Below are 21,102 nucleotides of genomic sequence, written 5' to 3'. Positions count from 1 at the left end.
TAAGGAAGTGTACGCTACAACAAGACTTGCTGATACAACAAAAGGAAATTCTTCAAAAAAGGTACGGGCTTCAGAAGCTCCCATGAGATGAAGCGGAAATGGCTATTAGAAACACAAACCGCCGCGCCCCTCTGAGATTTGCTTTCATCCCACTCGCCTCATCATCTGACTTCAACAGGTCCTTTACCCACAGCAAAGACAGACCTGTCCCTGCTTTCACCCCGGCAAAGAGAGGTGGACACCAAAGAAAGGGAAACCAGAGAAAGAAGTACCACGAGAGGACAACCCGAGAGGACGAGTGAGTAGGCAGAGGCCGTGGAATCCGAGGAACAGGGGTGAGGAAATGGGCCGTTACACCACTAGCTGACAAATGACCGGACAAGTGCACACTGGGGTGCTGTGGGGTCCCCCAATGAGAGGGGCACCTAACCCAGACTGGGAGTCGGGAACAGTTTGCTGGGGTAAGTGAGTTCTAGGTGGTGACCTGAACCATGAGGAAGAATGAGCCAGATGAAAGCCAGGTAAGAGGTGAGGTGGGGTGGAGCTGGGGGGACAGCTGGAAGAACAGGGTTCACACAGAAAAGACCACCACACGCACAGAGCCACAAAGGCCAAGTTCAAGGACACTAGGAACTTCAGTGTGACTACACACAGTTCGCCGTGAGAGAAGGGGGTCCAGATATGCTGCAGGAGACGCAGCACGGGACAGACTGTGCAGGGCCCCACTGGCGAAGCCTCGAACTGTAAACAGAGGAACGACACGATTGGTTTTAAGTTTTGGAAGGATCACCAGGGCTGCGGTGAGAATAGACTGGAGAATGCGAAAGAGCAAAGGGGCGTGAAGTGGGGAACAGAGACTCGCTTTCTGACAAGTCCCGCCAACAAAGTCAACACACAGGGCCCTTTGGCAGCCCTCCACCATCCCGCTGTACCACCTGTGAGGTGCTCCAACCACCTTATTACGCCTTTAAATAAGAAGATCATTATTCTTACTACCCTGTCATGTAATTTCAATCTCCAATCAAGTGATGCAGGCTCATTAAAGCCCCTATTTCAATTAGCGATACGCTCAGGGGACCCAGGGCATGCAGAACCGGAATACTGTCTTCAGCGTGCCACAGCGACTGGGGAAACACCTGAAGGACTGACCGTGCTGGCTGCTGCGGGTTCCCAGTGCTTTCCATGGAACACTCCACGGACCACGACTTCGAGGACCATGACAGTTGCAAGCAAAGTGTCAAGCAGCCCTGGGGGCAGAAGGGGCTTAAAAGGGGGATTTAATAGCACTCAACTTTCCCTGGCAGCACAGATCTGGACCAATACAGAGCACCATACAAATGATTCTGAGTAAACCAGGGAGACAGGACGGGGTGAAGGGAAGAAATGAAATGCTGGGGCAGACCTTACTTTTTTAAATGGTTTTTACAAAGGGAAACATATCATCAACAATAACCTACCATTTAGTCGACAGCTGGAAGGGTCAATGGATTGACTTGAATACCTCTGCTTGTAGCAGGAATATGTACAAAAAAAACCCTTCTCGGGCAATTTGTTCTAAAAAACCTGAGCCATCCGGATGATGCCCTAAAAGTCTATCAAATTCCAAGACAGGCACAAAATACTGTTAATCAAGCATTTATTTTACCACTGGCATACTAAACTTAAATCAGTAACACTGTTTTTACCTGCTGCATGCTCTACGCTATATAACCCACTAGAGCTGTGTATATAACCAATGTCTGCTACTTTATCTTACAAGCCTTGAAGCATGATTATGCAACTTATACTTTACAGTTGTTTTCTCTTTGTGGCTTGCATTAGTGGTGACGTCCACAACTTATTTGTTATGCCAATAACAACACTTGTGTCCAAAATGAACTGCAGCAACAAATGGGGAGTTTCTTTAATGTAGCTTCTCTTTTTCCACCGAAGTGGCTTCCTTCCACCTCCGGAGTACTGTGACTCTGTGGCATTGCTTTTTAAAAAATTTTTTATTGATTGACTTTAGAGAGAGGAAGTAGGGGAGAGAGAGAAACATCAATGTGTTGTGTTCCACTTACTTATACGTTCACTGGTTGCCTCTTATGTGCCCCAAGCAGGGACGAACCTGTAACCTTGGCGTGTGGGGATGACGCTCCACTGAGCCACCCAGCCAGGGTTCATTACTGTGTTTCTGATCTAAGTGCAACCTAACAAAACAGCGGCTTCTTTCTAAACATTTAGGCACGAGGAGGAAAATCCTGACCCACTTGGAAGCACCAATGGAAGGTGCGGCCGCGCTACAGCAGTCATGGCGCAGGGACCTCTGAGGGCTGAATAAGCATCTGTGGACAGCGGTCAGTCGGTCGGTCAGTCGGTCAGTCAACCAAGCATCGGAGCTCCTCGTCACAGAAAGCTACCGCCCAGTGCGGCACACTGACATTTCAGAGGCCACGAGGCTTCTCTCTCCGTAATTCCTTTCTGCTCCTGCTGCAGCCTTTTCTCTTCTGTGTGACTCCCCTTTCACCATCCAAAGGTACCACGGCACACAACCTGTACTGTCAGTGATTTGTTCCTCTTTTGAAGTTTTCTGTGCTCTCTTCTCAATTTTAAAGTAAAGTGAGTTTAAATTTGTGCTGCTCTCTCAAAATTAAATACAACACAAAGGGTGGTGACTCAAACAGCGTAGAGGACAGCGCCCTGGACCATGGGAGAAAAACCGAGGTGGGAGTCAAAGGCCACCACTACCCGGCCACGCAGCCCTCGCCACCAACCCTCCTGCCACTCCCCTGCCTCCACCACTTGGACCTCAGCCCTGGGGCCGCTGTCCTTCTTCCCGCTCATCCCACACATGAGCTTCCAAGGACCTGCTGCACTCACTTCCCCTCCCTGCTCAGAAACCATCAGCTGGACCCTGCACTGCCTCAAGCAGCTAATAATGACCTTTTCTTTGTTTTTGCAGAGGAGACTATAAGGCCAATTAAGGACAAACAAAAATGCTTACAGGGCTGCTGATTTTATTCATGAAAACAAAAATGGTTTTATTTAGTACTACAGTGGAAAACATATTCTTACCATTTAAATTTTTTGTTAAATATAAAAATATTGATGAGAAAATCAGCACTGCATTTTCAGCTATTAAAATGTTATTAATATCTGAGTATATTTAAAAAGTACAACTAATGCAACTTTTTCCCAATCCTCATGAGAGGATATGTTTATTGATTTTAGAGAGAGAGAAAGGAAGGGAGGGGGGAGGACAGGGGAGGAGGACAGAGAGAGAGAAACATCATCGGTTGCCTTCCACACGCACCCCAACCAAGGATCTAACCTGCAACCTAGGTGTGTGCCCTGATCAGGAATCGAACCCATAACCTTTTGTTATATAGGACGATGCTCCAACTGACTGCACCAACCAACCATGGTGAATGCCACTTTTAAACCTGTATCCTGCTCGGTAACCAGGAGGGCCCACAGGATAAAATGAAGCTCCTTAGCTTACCCGCCTTTCCCACCCGGGCGACAGTCACCCGCACTCTTTCTCTGAATTACTCTGGTCTGTGAACTGACTCCACGAGGAACACCTTCAACACCACCCCCCCACCTCTCTTATCCTCAAGGTCTGACTCAAGTCCATGTCCCCTGGTGGCCCGTGGGCCCGAGCTCTTGATCTTTTTTTCTCTGAATTCCTAAAGCATTCGCAAGGCCTCTTATATATTCCATCTCACGTCTTCATCCACCTAGTCGAAAATGCTAACTAAGCAGGTGAAGGGCACCAAACTAGTACTTATTTACTGCATAGTAATGTTAAATATGCATTCACCAAACTAACAGTTCCTGAAGCCAAAGACTGCTGCATGTGCGCATCTGTTGACTGATGGAGCAAACAGCAGTTCAACCACCCATTAAATGTAGACTGTTTATGGATTTGTTTTTAAAACAAACTATACTTACTTACCAAAGAATTTTATTAACATTTAAATCATACCTTTCAATCAATTGTGTATACATTTCTTCCTTTTAGGAACCGTCAGGCAAATTATTACAACACACACACAAAGTGGAGAGCCAAGACACTGACATCAATAAATATTCAGATATTTAAAGTTACAAACCTCGACACTGCAACTCCCTTCCGTTCTTGTAAGTCAAAGGAGAGAGCACGGCTTGTTTACTGTGAACTCTCTGTACAGCGTTATGGCTGAACGAGCCTTGAAGAGCTGCTGTGACTCAGCCATTCCACTTCCGAAAATACATCCAAAGAAACCCAAAATACTAATATGAAAAAACATATGCACTGCTATGTTCATTGCAGCATTATTTACAATAGCCAAGATCTGTAGATAGCCCAAGTACCCATCAGGAAGTGAGTAGACAAAAAAACGTGCTATTTTTACACAATGAATACTACTAGACCACAAAAAAGAAAGAAACCTTACCTTTTGCAACAGCACAGGTGGACCTAGAGGGTGTTATGCTAAGTGAAGTAAGCCAGTAAGGAAAAGACAAGTACCACATGATTTCACCTGTCTGTGGAATCCAAGGAACAAAACAAACAAACAAACATAGACACAGACTGATGTGTGCGGAGAACACACTGAGGGTTGGGAAACTGGGTGAGTGGTGTGAAGTGGTTCAGTGGGAAACATCTCATTGGCACAGACCACGGTGCAGTGAACAGGAGGGCACGGGGGTGCAGGGAGGTAGAAGCGAGTAAAAAGTAAATGGGGACGGAAAGGGACTTGATTTCGGATGTTGAACACATAATACAACACACAGATGATGTATTACAGAACCGCATGCCTGAAACCTATAATTTTACAACCAATTTCACCCCAATCCATTCAATAAAAATTAAAAATAAGTAAATAAAACCAAAAGATGCAAGATGCTAATGAGAAGATTGTAACCACGTGCAGTGGCAGCCCCTGTGTCGGCCTGAAAACGAAAACTCTCTGTTGTGAAAGCAAACCAGTACAGCTGAGAGAGCACACTACGCAGCAAAGAGTCTGAGGCCAAGGACACCGCTAATTTCTTTAGAGCACATTCATTTATTAAAGTGGCATTACAATCTGCCATGTGTCATGCATTATATTATTTTGCCAGAACAGCTTCCATGGAAATACTTATTGCAATGAGTCATTGATCTGGTTCAAGGTTTGGCAAAAAAGAGTTTCAGTGAAGTCTTTAGTGTAACTCACTTTCTCACAGAATAAAGTTATATCCTCAAAGGTACCCATACGGTGAAACTCAGTTCCGTACACATGAGTTCTAGGGCCCCAGTCCATCAGATGCACTGCCCTGTAGTCACACGTACGAAGAGCCTAGGGCTGACGCCAATCGGTTTTGTAAGGAAGAAGGCATTCTAATAAGTACCGAAATTTCAACTCCCATTTATGTCATTCACCTAACACTGAAAATGCAGAAAAAGCAGCGACATTTTTATCAATAGTTTTTGTAAACTTGAAATATTATTTCGTAGCATATCTAAATGATAAATCTTACGAAATCTATTATTGAGTACTAACAAAACCCCAGATGAGACAAATGCTGAGAGAATAAACTTTGAGGCTTTCTACTTTTATACACGTATTTTTTTTTAATCTTATGAAGAGTAAGTCTTTAATTTTTGCGATCGTAGTCTAAATGCATAGTGACCTAAATGCAAGGTCACTTCAAAACAGCACGGCGAGTCTTAGCTCTTTCCTTGGGCTGGGCTGGGCTAGAAAGGGGAAGGGAAATGTGTGTGAAGACGCTGCACCGGCCGGGCTGCGGGGCCTCAGTCTACACGGTGCAGACAGAGTGCGTGTTGCACGTGAGCGTACACGTGAGGGGCTCCCCAGCTACTCTGCGCTGGAGGAAGCACTGCCACCAGCACCCTTGTCACACACGGGTCAGGAAGCTGTGCCCAAGACTGAGGTGAAAACAGCCTCGGGGAAAAATTCCCCGATGCTTCCGTTTACCCCCAGTCCCGGGGGAGCTGGGATGTGGAAAAGGCAGAAAACAAGAGTCACAAACACACGGAGCCATCCACCTCCACGCCCTGCGTCACATCATCCATGGAGGCCACAGTGCTGAGCACTGATGCAGTCTAGGCCGGAGTGGATGAAAATGCCCCACACCCGCACTGTCCGGCCTGGTGGCCACCAGCCGCGTGTGTTTACTGAGCACTGAAATGTGACTAGTGCAGCTGAGCTGAAATTTTTATCTTAGTTCATTTTTATTAATTACAATTTAAATCTTAAAGCCACATGTGACCAATAAACAGCATTTAGAGTGCATTTCTAGCCTGACCACCAAAACACACAGTGGTAGGTAGTCAAGGCGTCTGCAGGGCCCAGGGCAGCCACGGGAAGGGCTGGACCCCCCCCCCCCCCCCCCCGCACAGCCAGGGCCCACCCAGCACCGGTGTCCTGCTCTGCGGGCCCGCCAGGCACACTCACAGCAAGCCTCCCCACTCACGCCCAACTCTCTCAAAGGATTAGTGTAAGAAGCCAGCCAAGAGGAAAAACACTATCTCTCCTTCAACTCAGTATTGAATGAGAACCAATACAAAACCAAAAAACCCTAGAAGAACCAACAATCACTTACAGATAGAAGGTTCTTTTCCGAAATCAAGCAGAACAGCACTACAAGGCAGCTCTCCCCCTCCACCTAGTTTGTCACATCCCTTCTACAAGGGGAGAAGGTGTCATTCAAATTACAGTAAAACAGCATTTGCTCAGGACTCTGACAGACTGAATTCAACTATCACCTTCGCTGCTTACCAGCTGCGTGTCTGTGAGCAAGACAATTAACCACTTTAAGTCTCAGTGTCCTTCTGTGTAAAATGGGTTAAAAACAGAGCTTCCTCATAGGGTGAGAAGCACTAGATGGGATAAGATATATAAGGGATTTAGCAGAGTACCTGGCACGTAATAAACACTACTTAAGTATTATTTATCAGTATTCATCATTATTTAATCATCTTCATCATCACCATCCTATGTCCTTAGCACAGTAGGTAAGAAAAAGCCTAGAACAAATCATATTTCAGATCAAATCCCAATTTTAAAAACATCCATAGAGCAAGAGGATGTTGGAAAAGCGGAAGAAAGCAGTCATGGTGTGCCTCACAGGCCAAAGAAAGCATTTTACAGTATATTCTATGGACCGCTGAGGTCCACCGAGGTCCGCATAGGATGTGACATGAGCTAATTCATTTTTTTTAAGGCTGCTGAAGCTCCGTGTGTGTGGCAAAGTGTAAGGACACAAGAGTGGGAGTGGGAAGCCGGTGAAGAGGCTCCTGCAGAAGAGGTGCTGGTCACCTGCACGGGGGCTGCGGCAGCGAGACAGATGGGCAGGAGCCTGTCCAGCTCGCCTGCGCGGTGATGCTGCAAGGCTGCCTACTACCGCATTTTGCCGGGTACGATGCACACTTCCTCGCCCAAACTTTTGAGGGAAAAATAAGGATGTGCATTCAATGGAGGCAGCACTAATTCTGTATCTATATACATGTTTTTCATTCATGCTTATGTGTTAAAAGTGTTAACTCTAGAAAGCATTAATGATACCCGTATGCAAAATAATACCAATATCGTATACCAAAATATACAATAATCAGTTTTGTTTCTAAACAGAAATAAATAAATAATTGAGTTTAAAAAATAAAGACGAAAGTTTTTTTTCCTGAAAGTTTGGGCCAAAAACTTGGGTGCACGTTATACATGGGAACACATTATACACAGCAAAATATGGTATCAAAATATGGATGAATAGATGGATTAGGTAGGAGAGAGCAAAGGAAAGAGAAATTCTCTTTTATTCTGCATGATCTACAGATAAAATGAGGCTTAATAATTCTCTATGCATTTCATTTAACACCATATTTGCATCAATAATTAAAACTGTAAAGAAATAAACTTTTTAAACTTAGAAAAAAATTATTAGGAAATAAAATCACTGGAGACAGTTCACAATTTAGAAACAGTGAATCAATATTTTCTAAGTTCAATGTTTTTTTAATAAATATTTACTATAAATCTTTAATATCTCTGTGAGTAATCCAATTTAAACAAAACGATATGAAGTAACCTTCCAAAGCCCAACAGAGGATTCAGGAGCTGAAGGAGAAAAAAAAAACTTCCAAAACAGTGTTTGAAAGTAGATTCATTCTACTTTTTGTGCAAAACCTTTTAAAACAAATCCTGATCCTGATTTCTAATATTCCCTAGAAAAAGTCAAACATTCAAATGACAAAAGACAGAAGTGCCAAAGATCTTGACTATCAAGTGAATTTTTACCACTTCTAATTTGTCCACTAACAAAATCTAAAGTTAAGACTCTGCAGTACCTGAGGCACCATAAGCACCAGAATACCGCGGGGGCTTCGAGCCTGACGGGGAGCTTTCCTTCATCCGGTCAATCACATTTTCCGAAAGCTGAAAAGCAGCATCAAAATAAGATTAATTATAAAAGAACAAGAAAGAGAACAGTACAATAGCATCCAAGTAGTTTAATCATCCTTATCAATGTGTAACAAATGGGCTAAAGGAACTGGGATAATTCTAATAGCTATAAAACCAAAAGTAAGAACAGTTCTAAGATTTCCAGATGCACCCACAGCACTTTTTATTTCTTCTAACGTACTGCTAATTGCTCATTATAAATAACTCTTCTCCTCATTTTATACTGCGCATTAAATTCTAATCTCTGAGAACATGTAAGCCATCAGAACTCCTTCAAGTTTCTTTCCCTAATTCTACAAATTAATTCATGCATACACAGGGCCTTCCTTCCTCCCTTCCTTCCCCCCAGCCCTCCAAAAAATGTCCGTCCTCCCTCCTGTTCAAGACTAAACACAGCCAGTCCTTAAGCAGGCTTCACTATGCACCAAGGTTGTGCCAGCGGCTAGACCAGACCTGAGGTACTCAACAGCGAGCAAGTTGCGTAAAGTGGAACAGAAGCGACAGACGCTCATTAGGCCTTTAAATATAACATGAAGGGTGATACTCGGGTCAGACAGCAGGATGGGCAGGGGGTCTAGCGAGGGAGGAGGGCTGCAGGGGGCTGGGAAGGAGGAACAGGAGTTAGGAGGAGCAGTGGGACAAGAGCACTCCAAGAAGAAGGAAACACATGAAGGTTTAAGGAGAAACAGCTTACCGCCGTCAGACGTGAAGTGGCCAACAAAGAGACAGCTGGCCACAGGGCAGAGGCCCTGGGGAACCCTCAGGCTTGGAGATTTGAGTCATCAGTCCCCCAGTTCTACCATAGCATCCTTTTTCATTTTCTTTGTAGCACTACCGGATGCTTTCTTGTTTTCAGTCTGCCTTTCACACCAGAAAGCAAGCTCCATGAAAGCAAGGCTGTGGCTGCCCTGTCTGCTGTGGTATTGCCAGAGCTCAATAAGCCTGGTTAACTGAATAAATAGTAAAATAAATGAATGAAACAATATAAACAAATAAAAGAACAGCTCAACCAGGAAGCTGGAGAGAGCGCTTAGTGAGAGAGAAGGTAGAAAGAGAAATATGGTTTTAGATTTCGAATATCCTTCCAGTTAAGGGGTTTGAACTTGATCCTGGAGGCAGCTGGCCAGTCCTGGAGAACTGTAAGCAGGGTAATGACACAACTGGACTGGTATTTTAGAAAGACCACTCTATACACAGTGTACAGAACAGATTGGACGGGGACAAGAACAGCAGCAGGAGGACCAATTAAGAAGCCATTAAGCATATGTCCACACAAAGATGAGCACAGGCATGCTCACAGCATCATCATTCACGACAGCAGTGGAAACAAACAAACGTCCATCTACTGGTGAATCGATAAACAAAACATCGAATACCCATTCTGTGGGGCGCAATTCAGCAATAAAAAGAGATGAAGTCCTGATCTATGCTACAACACAGAGAAACCTAAAACACAATTAAAATGAAGGGAGCCGGACACAAAAGGCCTCATACAGTGTAATTCCATTTCTATGAACTACCAAAAAAAGGCAACTCTATTTAGACAGAAAGTAGAGAAGTGGCTGCCTAAGGCTGGGGTGCCGGTGGGGATGAACTGTGAACGGGCATGGGAGGGCTTATTGGGGTGACGAAGTTGTTTTAAAGCTGAACTGTGGTGACGGGGGGCTCAATTTGGTAAGTTTATTATTAGAAAGCGTTATATACAGAAAGCAGACGAATTTTGTAATACGTTAATCACACCATGATAAACTTGTTTTGAAAAATAACTATTATGGTAATCTAGGGAGAACACGGTCTAAAGATATTTTGCATGTAACGGAGCTTTCACTGAGTGCGTCTCATATGCCCGGCACTTCACTAAACCAAGCACCGACCTGATCCGATCCTTACCAATACTGTAAGGCTGGCGTGGGCTCTGGCCCGCAGTGTCAGTGGCGTTACGGAAGAGATAAGACAAATTCACATGAACTACGAGTCCTGTGGAGGAAAAGGGACCACAAAGCCACTCTCTCCAGGACAGAGCAAACTGACCCTTGCCTTGACAGGCTTTTATTGCCTTTAATTTGCTTAAGAATACAGGGTAAAGAAACCCTTCCTTACCTCACTCACGAGACCACCTCCATCCAATTTCCTAAATCAAAACACAGGACAGTCCTCGACTCCTCTCTCCTGTGTTCTCCTAGCCATGACTTCCTCAGCCCCTAAACACTTAATGAGTCCATCACCTCTCCTGCCATCACATTTCCCCTCGATAATCCTCCCAAAATGCAAACCTGATCACGTAACTACCTGCTTCAAATCCTTTAATAGTTACACTCTGTTGAAAGTCCAAATTCTTTCAGTGGCATTCAAGACTTATGGCCTAACTCTCCAATCTCAACTTCCATTGCTTTCCTTGAACACTTCATACCCTGTTCTCCCCCCACAGTGGATTCTGTTTACTGCCGCCTCTTTGCCATTACCCAGACCTACACTGCCTTTTCCCGTGGCCCTACGGAGGGAATCGCCTGTCGAAACCCAGACCGAACACCCTAACGCCTTCTCCCACTGAACAGCTCCCATTCCTTTCCAACTCTGCCTAACAGAGCTCCCTTCCTCGTGACCACCGTACCTGGCACAAACCTCCACTATGACACTCCGGTGACAGAACGTGCATTTGCTTCTCTGCCTTTCTACAAAAACACTGAGTTCCTATCTATCAGTTGAGTCGTTCGCTCAAACAATGTTTACTAGGCCAAGCACCAATTGAGGCCTTTGAGATACAGCCGTGAGCAAAATCGTGTGCACCTAAACAGTTAACTCACACATCAGGACCCGAACCAGGATGGTGGTGAGACAGTAAAGGGGGAGACCACAGCTCAAGGGTTGTGAGTGTCAAAGGAAAACCTCGTAACCCCTCCTGTGGAAGAAAAGTGAGGTTAGAAAGGAGAGGGCCAGGGCCAGGTGCGTCTGTTCTAACAACTGCAAGCTACTGAGATTGATGCTGAAACTCATCTGCAAAGCTGAGCTACATCTTAGAAAAAAACCTGTATGATTGGCTCCAACCCTCTTGATTTACAGGTGAGAAAAAAAGACTGAGTAACACCTAACAACTAGTAACATCAGGGTCATAACCCCCTAAACAACAGCCCCCTAAGCAATAACCCCCAATCTAGTCAAGTGTTTTCTCTGCTATTAAACAATACAATCCTCAATCCCAAGTGATAAAATAAAAATATTGTCACATCCTCTAAAGGAAGTAAAATGAACCTTAACTTTTAGAATGTTAAAGCTATTGTAACAAATATACCATGTACTATATATTTATTATATTAATATAGTCTGCTATACAATGAATATTTTACATTATCATTTATTATACACTACGTATCACTAGGTATTATATATGATTGTCTACAACATATACTATATATTACGTTATCTAATAAAATTTGGGTTTAAAGCTACTATGTATAAAGCTAATATGGCAAATATTTTACATTTTTATTGATATTTCTGTATTTCAGGCCAAAATCAAAACACTACAACTATACCACATGTGTATACCTACTCAGAAGTGAATGTACCTGCTACAACTCAAGTACTCGCTACAAACCCTCACCTGTACTGGAAACAGGCCTCCAAAGTCCTAAATACCAAGTCATCTACTCACCAAAAGTCATGCCTTGCCACTGTCTGTTGCTACTTTCAAAACGAATGCTGCAAAAAAATCCCTCCAATCCCTGAAGCAGCCGCAGAAGTACCATTCCTTAAGAGTGAAACAAAAAGCTTGCAGAACAGAGGAAAAAGCACTGGCCCCCACGAGCTACAGCCACCCGAGGGAAGCCACGTGGATGGGCCTCCCTGGCCTCATCTGAAAGCGGAGGATCCCAGGTACACCGCACGCTGGAACGTGCTGCACAGACACCTGGGAGAGTCATTACTAACACTGCTCGGTCACCAGGACTTCCACTGGTCATGCGCCTCGGGGGCCCGTCATCAGCCCTGCCTGAGTCCTGAGTCCTTCTCCATCCACCGGCAGGAGCAGCTGCGGAAGTGAGCAGAGAAGGTGCTCCTTTACCCCCACCTGAGCTCCTCGGGTAGTAAAAGTGCAGCCTCTCTCTCAACCTAATCACGCACTGTTTCTTGTTAACTTCTTATCTTACCTAATGCCTCAAAACTTGCTCCTCAAATGCCAAATTCAAAACCTTTCCCAATATGGTCTTTGGTTATATTTTTGTAAGTAAATTTATAAGCACGTCTCTAAAAAAGCACATTTCACTTTTTGAGATAATAAACATACTGTAGGGTTGCCTTATTAAGAACCAGCCTGTTTGCTGTCGTTCTTCTTACTGTAATTCCCAAGTGCGTTCTCAGGCCCCTCCATGGGTGCACCAGTGACAGCCCACCGTAGACTTAGCCTCCCCAGTCCACCCCCGGCTAGGCTGATGCACAGCAAAAGCCACGTTATCCTTGCTATCTCAAGTTAATACCCGCGGAGCTGACCTCCAGACCTGCATGCTCATCCGATCTCCTCTGTGAGCTGTGACATTCTCTTGTGAAGCAGCTGCCAAGAGTGAGAGATGCAGGCCAGAGCTAAACACAAAACGTAGCTCTACAACAACTCTTCTTTGTGACACAAGCTGGCCCCAATAAGGGAGTCAAAGGGGAACATAAGCTTCTGCAAGGGCAGGATAAGCGGCTTCTGTGTAAGAAGCGACTTCTTCAGAAATACCTTTCCTTACACAGGTACTTCCCATAAACAGTTTTTTTCATATCTAAACGTCTATAGCTACTATACCTGGTTTCCAGACACCTCTGGAATCTCCATCAAGGCCAATAATAAATGCAATTTACAGAAATTATTTACAGCAAAGAATGGTGAAATAACCCCCATATATTCCCACATATTAATGCTAGAATTACGCCCTGAGGTCTGTGGTTTCAGTCTACCCATTAATTCCTCAATTGTTTGCAAAACTCTCTGCTTATTGCACTGTTCTGGGCAAGCCCACAGCCTACAGATTTACGGCAGTCTAGTAACAGAAGTTAAGAACCACTGTTGCAATGTAAGGGAGAAGAGAGGGAGGTGGGCCTGCCGGTGTAGCAGAATTCAGCCCACCGACTCTGATCATACCCACCCGGTTTCCTACTGCTCCTGAAAACAAATGTGTGAGTGGCGCTTGCCAACACTTGGTGTGCACTACTCACCACGCCCACGTGTGCTCCAGGGAAGAGGAGAAGATGTGTGTCATCCTCTAGTCCCCCCGCCCACCTCTTCCCACCCACACTGGCTGGGCTTATCTAAAATCAGTGCAAACACACCACCCGCCAACCCAGAACCTGGTATTTTCTCAGAAACAGGAGACTGGGTGAGATGAGCAAAAATAAAGTGTTTCTACTTCCAAGAAAGAAAGTAAAAGGAGAAAGAGAACTCCTTTTAAGTTGCTATTCTCTAAGACGTAGAGTTAGAACCACATGAGACAGAAACAATTCCAATTCTCACCTCTACGACAGTTTTTCTCATCTTCTTCCAGATGTGTCTTACCAAATCGAATTAAAAACTCAGACCCATTTTTCTCACTTGGTCCTCCTTCCACGTAGCACAGGTCATTTTCTGTGAAAGTCCTGCTTTTCTTTACAACTACCATAAGACATAGGCTCCAAATAATCTCCACTATCACTTGCAAGAAATTATTCCTAAATACTTATGAGCAAGGGGGCAAGGGGGCACGCCATATATAAGGTCTGTACAGAAAAAATCCAACCATTGTTAATATAACAAGAACAGATTATGTGACATCAGTGTAACCTGGCAGCCAAGCAGAGTGGACTGGAATGCGCATGTGTGGTTAATGACAACTTCACTGTACTAGTCAGTGAGGGTGGTAGACTCCGTTGAATAAGCAAGTGCATGGTGTGGCCGTCACAATCAAAATGACTGCGCCAGTACAGCAAAGAATCTGCATCAAATTTTGTGTTAAGCCTGAACATTCCTAAGCAGAAACTATCTGGATGATTCAGAAGCCAGTAGCCACGGGCAACTGGTGATTGGCAGCTTCATCGCAACAATGCGTCTCATGTAGAGGTTTTTGGCGAAACATTAAATCACCCAGGTGACTCAGTTCCCCTTACAGCTCAGATTTGGCACCCTGCGACTTTTGGCTTTCCCCAAAACTAAAATCACCTTTGAAGGTGGAAGAGATTTCAGACCATCAACTAGATTCAGGAAAACACAACAGGGCAGCTGACGGCAACTGAGAGAACTGTGTGACGTCCCAAAGTGCCTACTTTGAAGGGGACTGAGGTGTCACTGTCCTATGAACAATGTTTTTTGTATCTTCTTTAATAAATGTGTCTATTTTCCATATTACATGGCTGGATACCTTCTGGGTAGACCTCATACATGACGTAATATTTAGTTTATGTTTATACTTTCTAAGTTGTATTTCTTTGTATTTATTAGTGGAAAACAAACTTCTACTGTCTTACAAAATTCAGAAAGCTTAACATGGTACAATGCCCAAGAGATTCATGGAAAGAGACCAATCATCTACAAGTTAACTGATTACCTGGACCACATTCCTTAACGCTCCCAATGAGCGACTGGATTTGTAGCCTCTTTAATGGGCTCTCTCCAGAATCCTCAACAACACCCCACATTAAATGATCTCTTTATTCAGAGGCTCTTGCCTGCCATGCTTCCCAAAGCACTAGTTGTATTCCGTGTAAGTATCCTGGCTCCTGTGAATTTCAGCTTGCAGGAAATTCAACTTCAAGGCCAATGGCAGAGATTAGCCTATGCCTGGAAAGCATGATAGATATTAGTTTGAAAATGATACTCATTGAAGTTGACAGTGGCTCTGGAAGAGTCCACTCATAGCTTTGATGTTTCAGATAAACTTGTGAAGTCTGAGTAGAAGGCATACTTGCCAAGCAGGCCCAGCAGGTGCCCAGAAAAATATGAAGCATTTGCAACATGAATAATAATGAAAATGCTTAGTCTATCACAAGAAATTTATTTTCGACTTGGAGAGGAGGGTGAGGCAAGAGGGTAGCCCTTCATCCAACCCATAAGTTATTTCGTATTCAAAGTTGGAGTCAGGTGTAAAATACACGTTATTTTATGGAAATGTGGGGAAAGCTATCAATTGCTAAGGACAAAGAAAAAAAAAACTCTATAAACACCACGAAAATAACACCTGGTAGGTGACAAAAAACTTCAAACTTAAAATTGTAAGTAGGTCCTTTAACTGCTAGCTACTGATGACCTCAGCAAGAAAAATCTGGGAAAGCAGGATTTATTAATAAATGCAGCCCAATTACTGAAAGCCTCATGTTGCTTACTAAATGTTACTCTTTGTACATTACCATAAACAAAGATGAAATTACTACCCTTATCAGTGGAACACAGAATTGGTTTTCCATCAGTGACAGAGTCTGCTGAATTGTGGTTACATTACCATTTTTTACGAATGATGACATGAATGTTAGACAGTTGGACAAATTTGGAAAGTTTTCTTTGGTCAAGGTGAACTAGCCTATCTGAAGTGTGGGCCTCATCAGCACCACGTTTCAACCGCCCGAGCGACAGCAGAAACAGTGGCTCACTCACGAGACTGACCACGGTGCTCATCCTGGCCCACGCCTCAGCGGGAGGGAAGACTGCTTCAAGCTACGTGAAATACAAACATTAGCTGAAAACATCTGAACAAAAATTGCACAGGCAATCAGCAGAACTCAGGTCTGCCATTTCCCAGTCAACACCTCTTAAGCTATGCCCATATCAGCATGATACGTTCTTATGTTTTACCTATTATTTTAAGTTCATATAAGTTTACTTATCATACTAAGTGCTCTCAAAATACTAGACACACTTTGCAAGATACTAACATACTCATACATCACGTCAAATTCTCACAAGCAGTGCTGAATACCTAAGCATCATCCAGCTATACTGAGCACAGAAACACATCAAACGTGGCTTGTCCAGGGCCACACAGCAAAATCACAGGCAGAGCTAGGTGCAAACGCAGGGCTGCCTGGTTCAGAAGCACATGCTCTTTCCCCTATAACACACAGAAGAGCCAAAGAATCTTAGAATGTAAGATGTGGAAGGAACCCTACATAACATCTGCCTTTTATTGAAAATCTCCAATGTGCCATGTGTTCTAAATACCTTACCTCATCTTACCACAATGGAGAAGTGATAGTTCGGGAGGAAGAAATACGATCAGAGAAGTGACTTGTCCAAGGCCGCAGGCTGGTAAATGCCTAATCTGAGATTTCAGCTGAGGTCTATTTAACCCTGAGTTGGTGCTCTTCTGACCAAAACCTCGAGGAAATCTCAGTGATCCCTGAGTACTCAACAATTCGACAGCATACCATTTTTAGAGGAAACTGCCATGGGCTGAGTGTGGCTACCAGAAACTTACGGTGCCACTAGGCTCACACAATTTCAGAACCGGAAGAGATTAGAGATCCTCACCACGTTCAGGGCTAGGATGAATTAACGTCATTAAAGCATCCATACTACCCCAAGCAATTTATATACTCAACACAACTGCTATCAAGACACCAATGGCGTATTTCACAGACCTGGAACAAATATTCCAAAAATGTGCATGTAACCAGACCCTAAACATCCACAGCAGTCTTAAGAAAGAATGAAGTTAGAGGGATCACATTCCCAATATCAGACTATTTTACTGTACAAGGCCACAGTAATCAAAACAGCATGGCATAAAAACAGACATACAGATCAATGAAACAGAACAGACAGCCCAGTAATAAACCTACACCTCATGGTCAATAAATATTTGAAAAAGGAGGCAAGAACAGATAATAAGGTAGTCTATTCAATATACAGTGTTGGGAAAATTAGACAGATACATGCCAAAAAATGATAGGAGACCACCTTCTTACACCATATGCAAGAATAAACTCAAAATGATTAAAGGCTTAAATGTTACTTGAAACCATAAAAATCCTAGAAGAAAACTTAGGCAGTAAAATCTCAGACACTTCTTGTAGCAATATTTTTGCCAACATGTCTCCAAGGCCAAGGAAAACCAAGAAAAAGATAAACACACGTGATTACATGAAACTAAAAAGCTTCTGCCTGGCAAAGGAAACTGTCCACAAAATGAAAACGGAACATGCTGAGTGGGACAACATACCCACTGACGCTATATCTGATAAGGGGTTAATTTGTAAAGTGCATAAAGAACTTATACAACTCAAGACCAGAAAGACAATCCAATTAAAAAGTGAGCAAAAGACCTGAATAGACACTTTTCCAAAAAGGACACACAGGTGACCAATAAACGTATGAAAAAATTCTCTACGTCACTGATCATCGGAGAAATGCAAACTAAAACCACAATAGCATACCACCTCACACCTGTCAGAATGGTTATCAACAATAAATCAACAAACAACAAGTGTGGCGAGGATGTGGAGAAAAAGGAACCTTGGCACACTGCTGGTGGGAATGCGGATTGGTGGCAACCGCTGTGGGAAACAGTATGAATTTTCCACAAAAATTAAAAACAGAGCTGCCTGTTGAAATCAGTGGTCCCACCTCTGGGTACATATCCTAAGAATCCAGAAACCAATTCAAAAGACCATAAGCACCCTATGTTCACTGCAGCATTGTTTACAATCGCCAAGGTCTGGAAACAGCCCAAGTGCCCATCAGTAGATGAGTGGGAAAAAGGCGGTGGTACATTTACACAATGGTATACTACATGGCCCTAAAAAAGTAGGAAACTTTGCCTTTTGCGATAGCATGGATGAACCTGGAGAGTATAATGGTAAGTGAAATAAGCCAGCCAGAGAAAGACAAATGATCATACTTGTATGTGGAATCTAATGAACAAAATAAACAAGCAAAACAGAAATACATTCAAAGATAAAGAACAAACTGACAGCTGTCAGAGGAAAGGATTTAGGGGAGGTGGATGAAAACGGTGAAGGGATTAAAACAAAACAAAAAGAAGGGAGGGGAGAGAGAGGGAGGGAGGAAAAAGGGAAAGAGCCTTGTACACAGTACAGTGGTTACCAGAGAGAATGGGGTGGTGTGGGGTGGGGTGGGGTTAATGATAATGGAAGGAGACTGGACTTGGGCTGGTGAGCAAACAATAGTGTACAGGTGCTATATCACAGAATTACACCCCTGCAACCTACATAATTGTATTATCCACTGTCACTCCCAATAGATCCAATTAAAAACGTTTTAATTTAAAAATAAAGGTGATTAAAGATCTTAGTGATGTACTCAAGCCCTATCATGTTGCAAATGAGGAAACTGAAGCTCAGAGAGATTGCAAATCATTCTTGAAAGAATTCGCAGCAACAGGGAGAACAGTGCAAGGGCATTCCAGGTGAAGGGGAGACACTGAAGGAAAGCAAAGCACAGAGGTCAAAACAAGCACAGTGAGTGCCTGAACTTGAACGATACAGATGACACCTAGTAAAAAAAAAAAATAAAGAAAGAACACTTCCATTATGGTGAGTTGCCAAAGGTCATGCTTCTTTTGTTAAAAAGTTTTTTAAAAAAGGTTTTAGCCAATGTTCCCATTTCATCTCGTACCTACTCCTATTATCATACTTATTTAACCTTATCTAAAATTTGATAGGAATCTCTGTGGCCAGATTGTTTTAACTGTGTTTGTGTCCTTGCTGTTTCTGCACTAGAGTATGTGAACTTGGACTTATACTTTGTCTAGCCAATGTCTTCTCACCCAAAACTTATTTTGCTATTTTTAAACTTTTATTTCATTTAAACTCTCTGGTTTGAAAAACTTAAAGCCTAAATGAAAAATTAAACAAATCTGTACATAAAACTCCATTTGCAGTTATTTTTATTTTACTCCACAGAGTACCAATTAAACCACGACAATGCAAAGAATGCAGCCTCTGATATTAAAAACATGGTGATAGCATTAGTTAATATGATATAAAGAAATGCTGGTCACAGATTGACACAGCATTTGTTTGATTGACTTCAAAAACTGACTTCAACAGCCGGAGTTTGTTTGACTGACAGCAAAAACTGACTTCAACACCCTGAGTTTCTGTAAAGAAAATTTTGGTTTTTTGTGGTGCGGGGGTTGGAGTGTTGTTTTGGCTTTGGGTAATAAATTCTTCTCAAGGTAACAGGTTCAGAGTAAAAAGTTTTTAAACACTTTAAGAAGTTTTATTTACTTGTAACAAATGCCAAAAACAATTCATACATTAAATTTGCTTATGCTGGTTGTGCAATAACAGAGGAAGAAAAATAAAAACTATTTTAAAACTTTTTGAAGTCAAAGTGCTTTCATTACCAAATTCAGGCAGATGTCCAAAAATGTGAGGCCCCACAAGCAGGTACAGCAGGGAGTGTGTTAATGAAGTTAGAGCTGGGATACTGACACCCCAGAGAAAAATCAACTTTTCAGTTTCTGAATCAAGCACATGCAGGGAGCATTTCAAAATTCTCTACAATGTTGGAACTGACTGCATTACTTCTAGTGGTCTGAAAAACTGTGATCCTATCTCAAGCCCTATCTGACCGGCAGGCACCAGTCCTGAAGCAACTGGACCTAGTCCAGAAGCTGGGAGCAGCAGGCCACAGAGGAGGTGCCTGGGAAAGATAATATGTCAACCGAAAATAAAGGAGAGACAAGCTGGAAGTCCCCCGGGGCCAGAAAAGTGGGGTAGTGGGGTGGGAGTGTGGGGGTGTGTGGTGGCGGAATGGATAGTAAGAGAGAAAGTATTAAATGTCAAAGAACAGATAACGGGTTCCTTAAAGTGTCAATTCACCCCAAAAGAGGTGATGTGGGTGGTGCAAAAGCAGGGTTTGGGTCCTGAACCCAGCAGGTGTAAGACAAGCCCCCTTTCACCAATGGGTACAGTGAAGCTGGAATTCCAAATCGAGTCTCCTAACTAGTGAGAAATAAAATCAACAGTAGGCTGGGAGCCCCTGAATTAACCTGGCATTCCCCGCCCGCCCAGCAAAGCTCAGCACTAAGCACACAAGCAGGGAACAGCTCTGAATGAATGTCACAAGTCTTGAAACTTCAAGCTTCTTGGCAGAAAACTCGGCTTCTGGCCAGACAACACTGGGGTCTGGGATGGGGGAAACCAGGCCGAGCAGGTATGGAGAAGATCGGACGTTTGGGGTCCCAGTCCGAGTGCTGGCCCTCCGCCCGCCCACTGTCACTCACCCGGATGCCCTTCACCACGGTGATGTTCTCGTTCTCATCCGCCTCGAAGGTGACCCGGCGGGTGCTGGAGGTCCCGCCCATGGCTTCTTCTGTCCTCAAAGGGTCCTACCTTGGACTCACGAGCACTTCAGGCCCCACGCGCACAGACGCGCGTGGACGTGCCCGGACGTTTGCCTTGCAGACCAGGAGCAAGGCCACGACCCCAAGCGGCAAGGAGAACCACTGGTCCCCAGTTCCCACCTCCTCCGGTCACGCTCCACAACAAATTGCCTCTGGTTGGTGGAAGGTACAAATGGCCCGCCTCTACTAAGCAGGAGCACTTGGATTGGTTGTTACGACCCGGATGCTATGGCAACAGGTGGTATTTGACAAGGTTTCCGGAGCCGCTGGGTATAGTGGGAATTGTAGTCTCTATCTGTCAGCCAGAGTGCGTGAATTTACCTTAATCTATCAGGCGGCAAGGGAAGCATGGCATTCTGGGAATTGAG

The 21,102-nt window shown here is 43.8% G+C and overlaps 1 protein-coding gene across 1 annotated transcript in view; it reads right to left on the bottom strand.

The window, feature by feature from the left end:
• Window positions 1-20,862, bottom strand: part of CHCHD3 (coiled-coil-helix-coiled-coil-helix domain containing 3) — a 262,793-nt gene extending 241,931 nt beyond the window's left edge. The window contains exons 1-2 of the mRNA XM_037165866.2: window positions 20,615-20,862; window positions 8,312-8,399 (exon numbers count right to left, since the gene is read on the bottom strand). Coding sequence (XP_037021761.1) covers window positions 8,312-8,399; window positions 20,615-20,695 — 169 coding nt within the window. The 5' untranslated portion in view covers window positions 20,696-20,862. The remainder of the gene's footprint in view (window positions 1-8,311; window positions 8,400-20,614) is intronic.
• Window positions 20,863-21,102: the final 240 nt, after the last annotated feature.

Source organism: Artibeus jamaicensis, unplaced genomic scaffold, assembly GCF_021234435.1.
Source record: "Artibeus jamaicensis isolate MK-2021 breed Jamaican fruit bat unplaced genomic scaffold, CSHL_Jam_final scaffold_3307, whole genome shotgun sequence".
In the NCBI taxonomy this organism is placed as follows: Eukaryota; Metazoa; Chordata; class Mammalia; order Chiroptera; family Phyllostomidae; genus Artibeus; species Artibeus jamaicensis.
The sequence above is the reverse complement of the archived record's forward strand: the minus strand, read 5'-3'. Positions and strand labels throughout refer to the sequence as shown.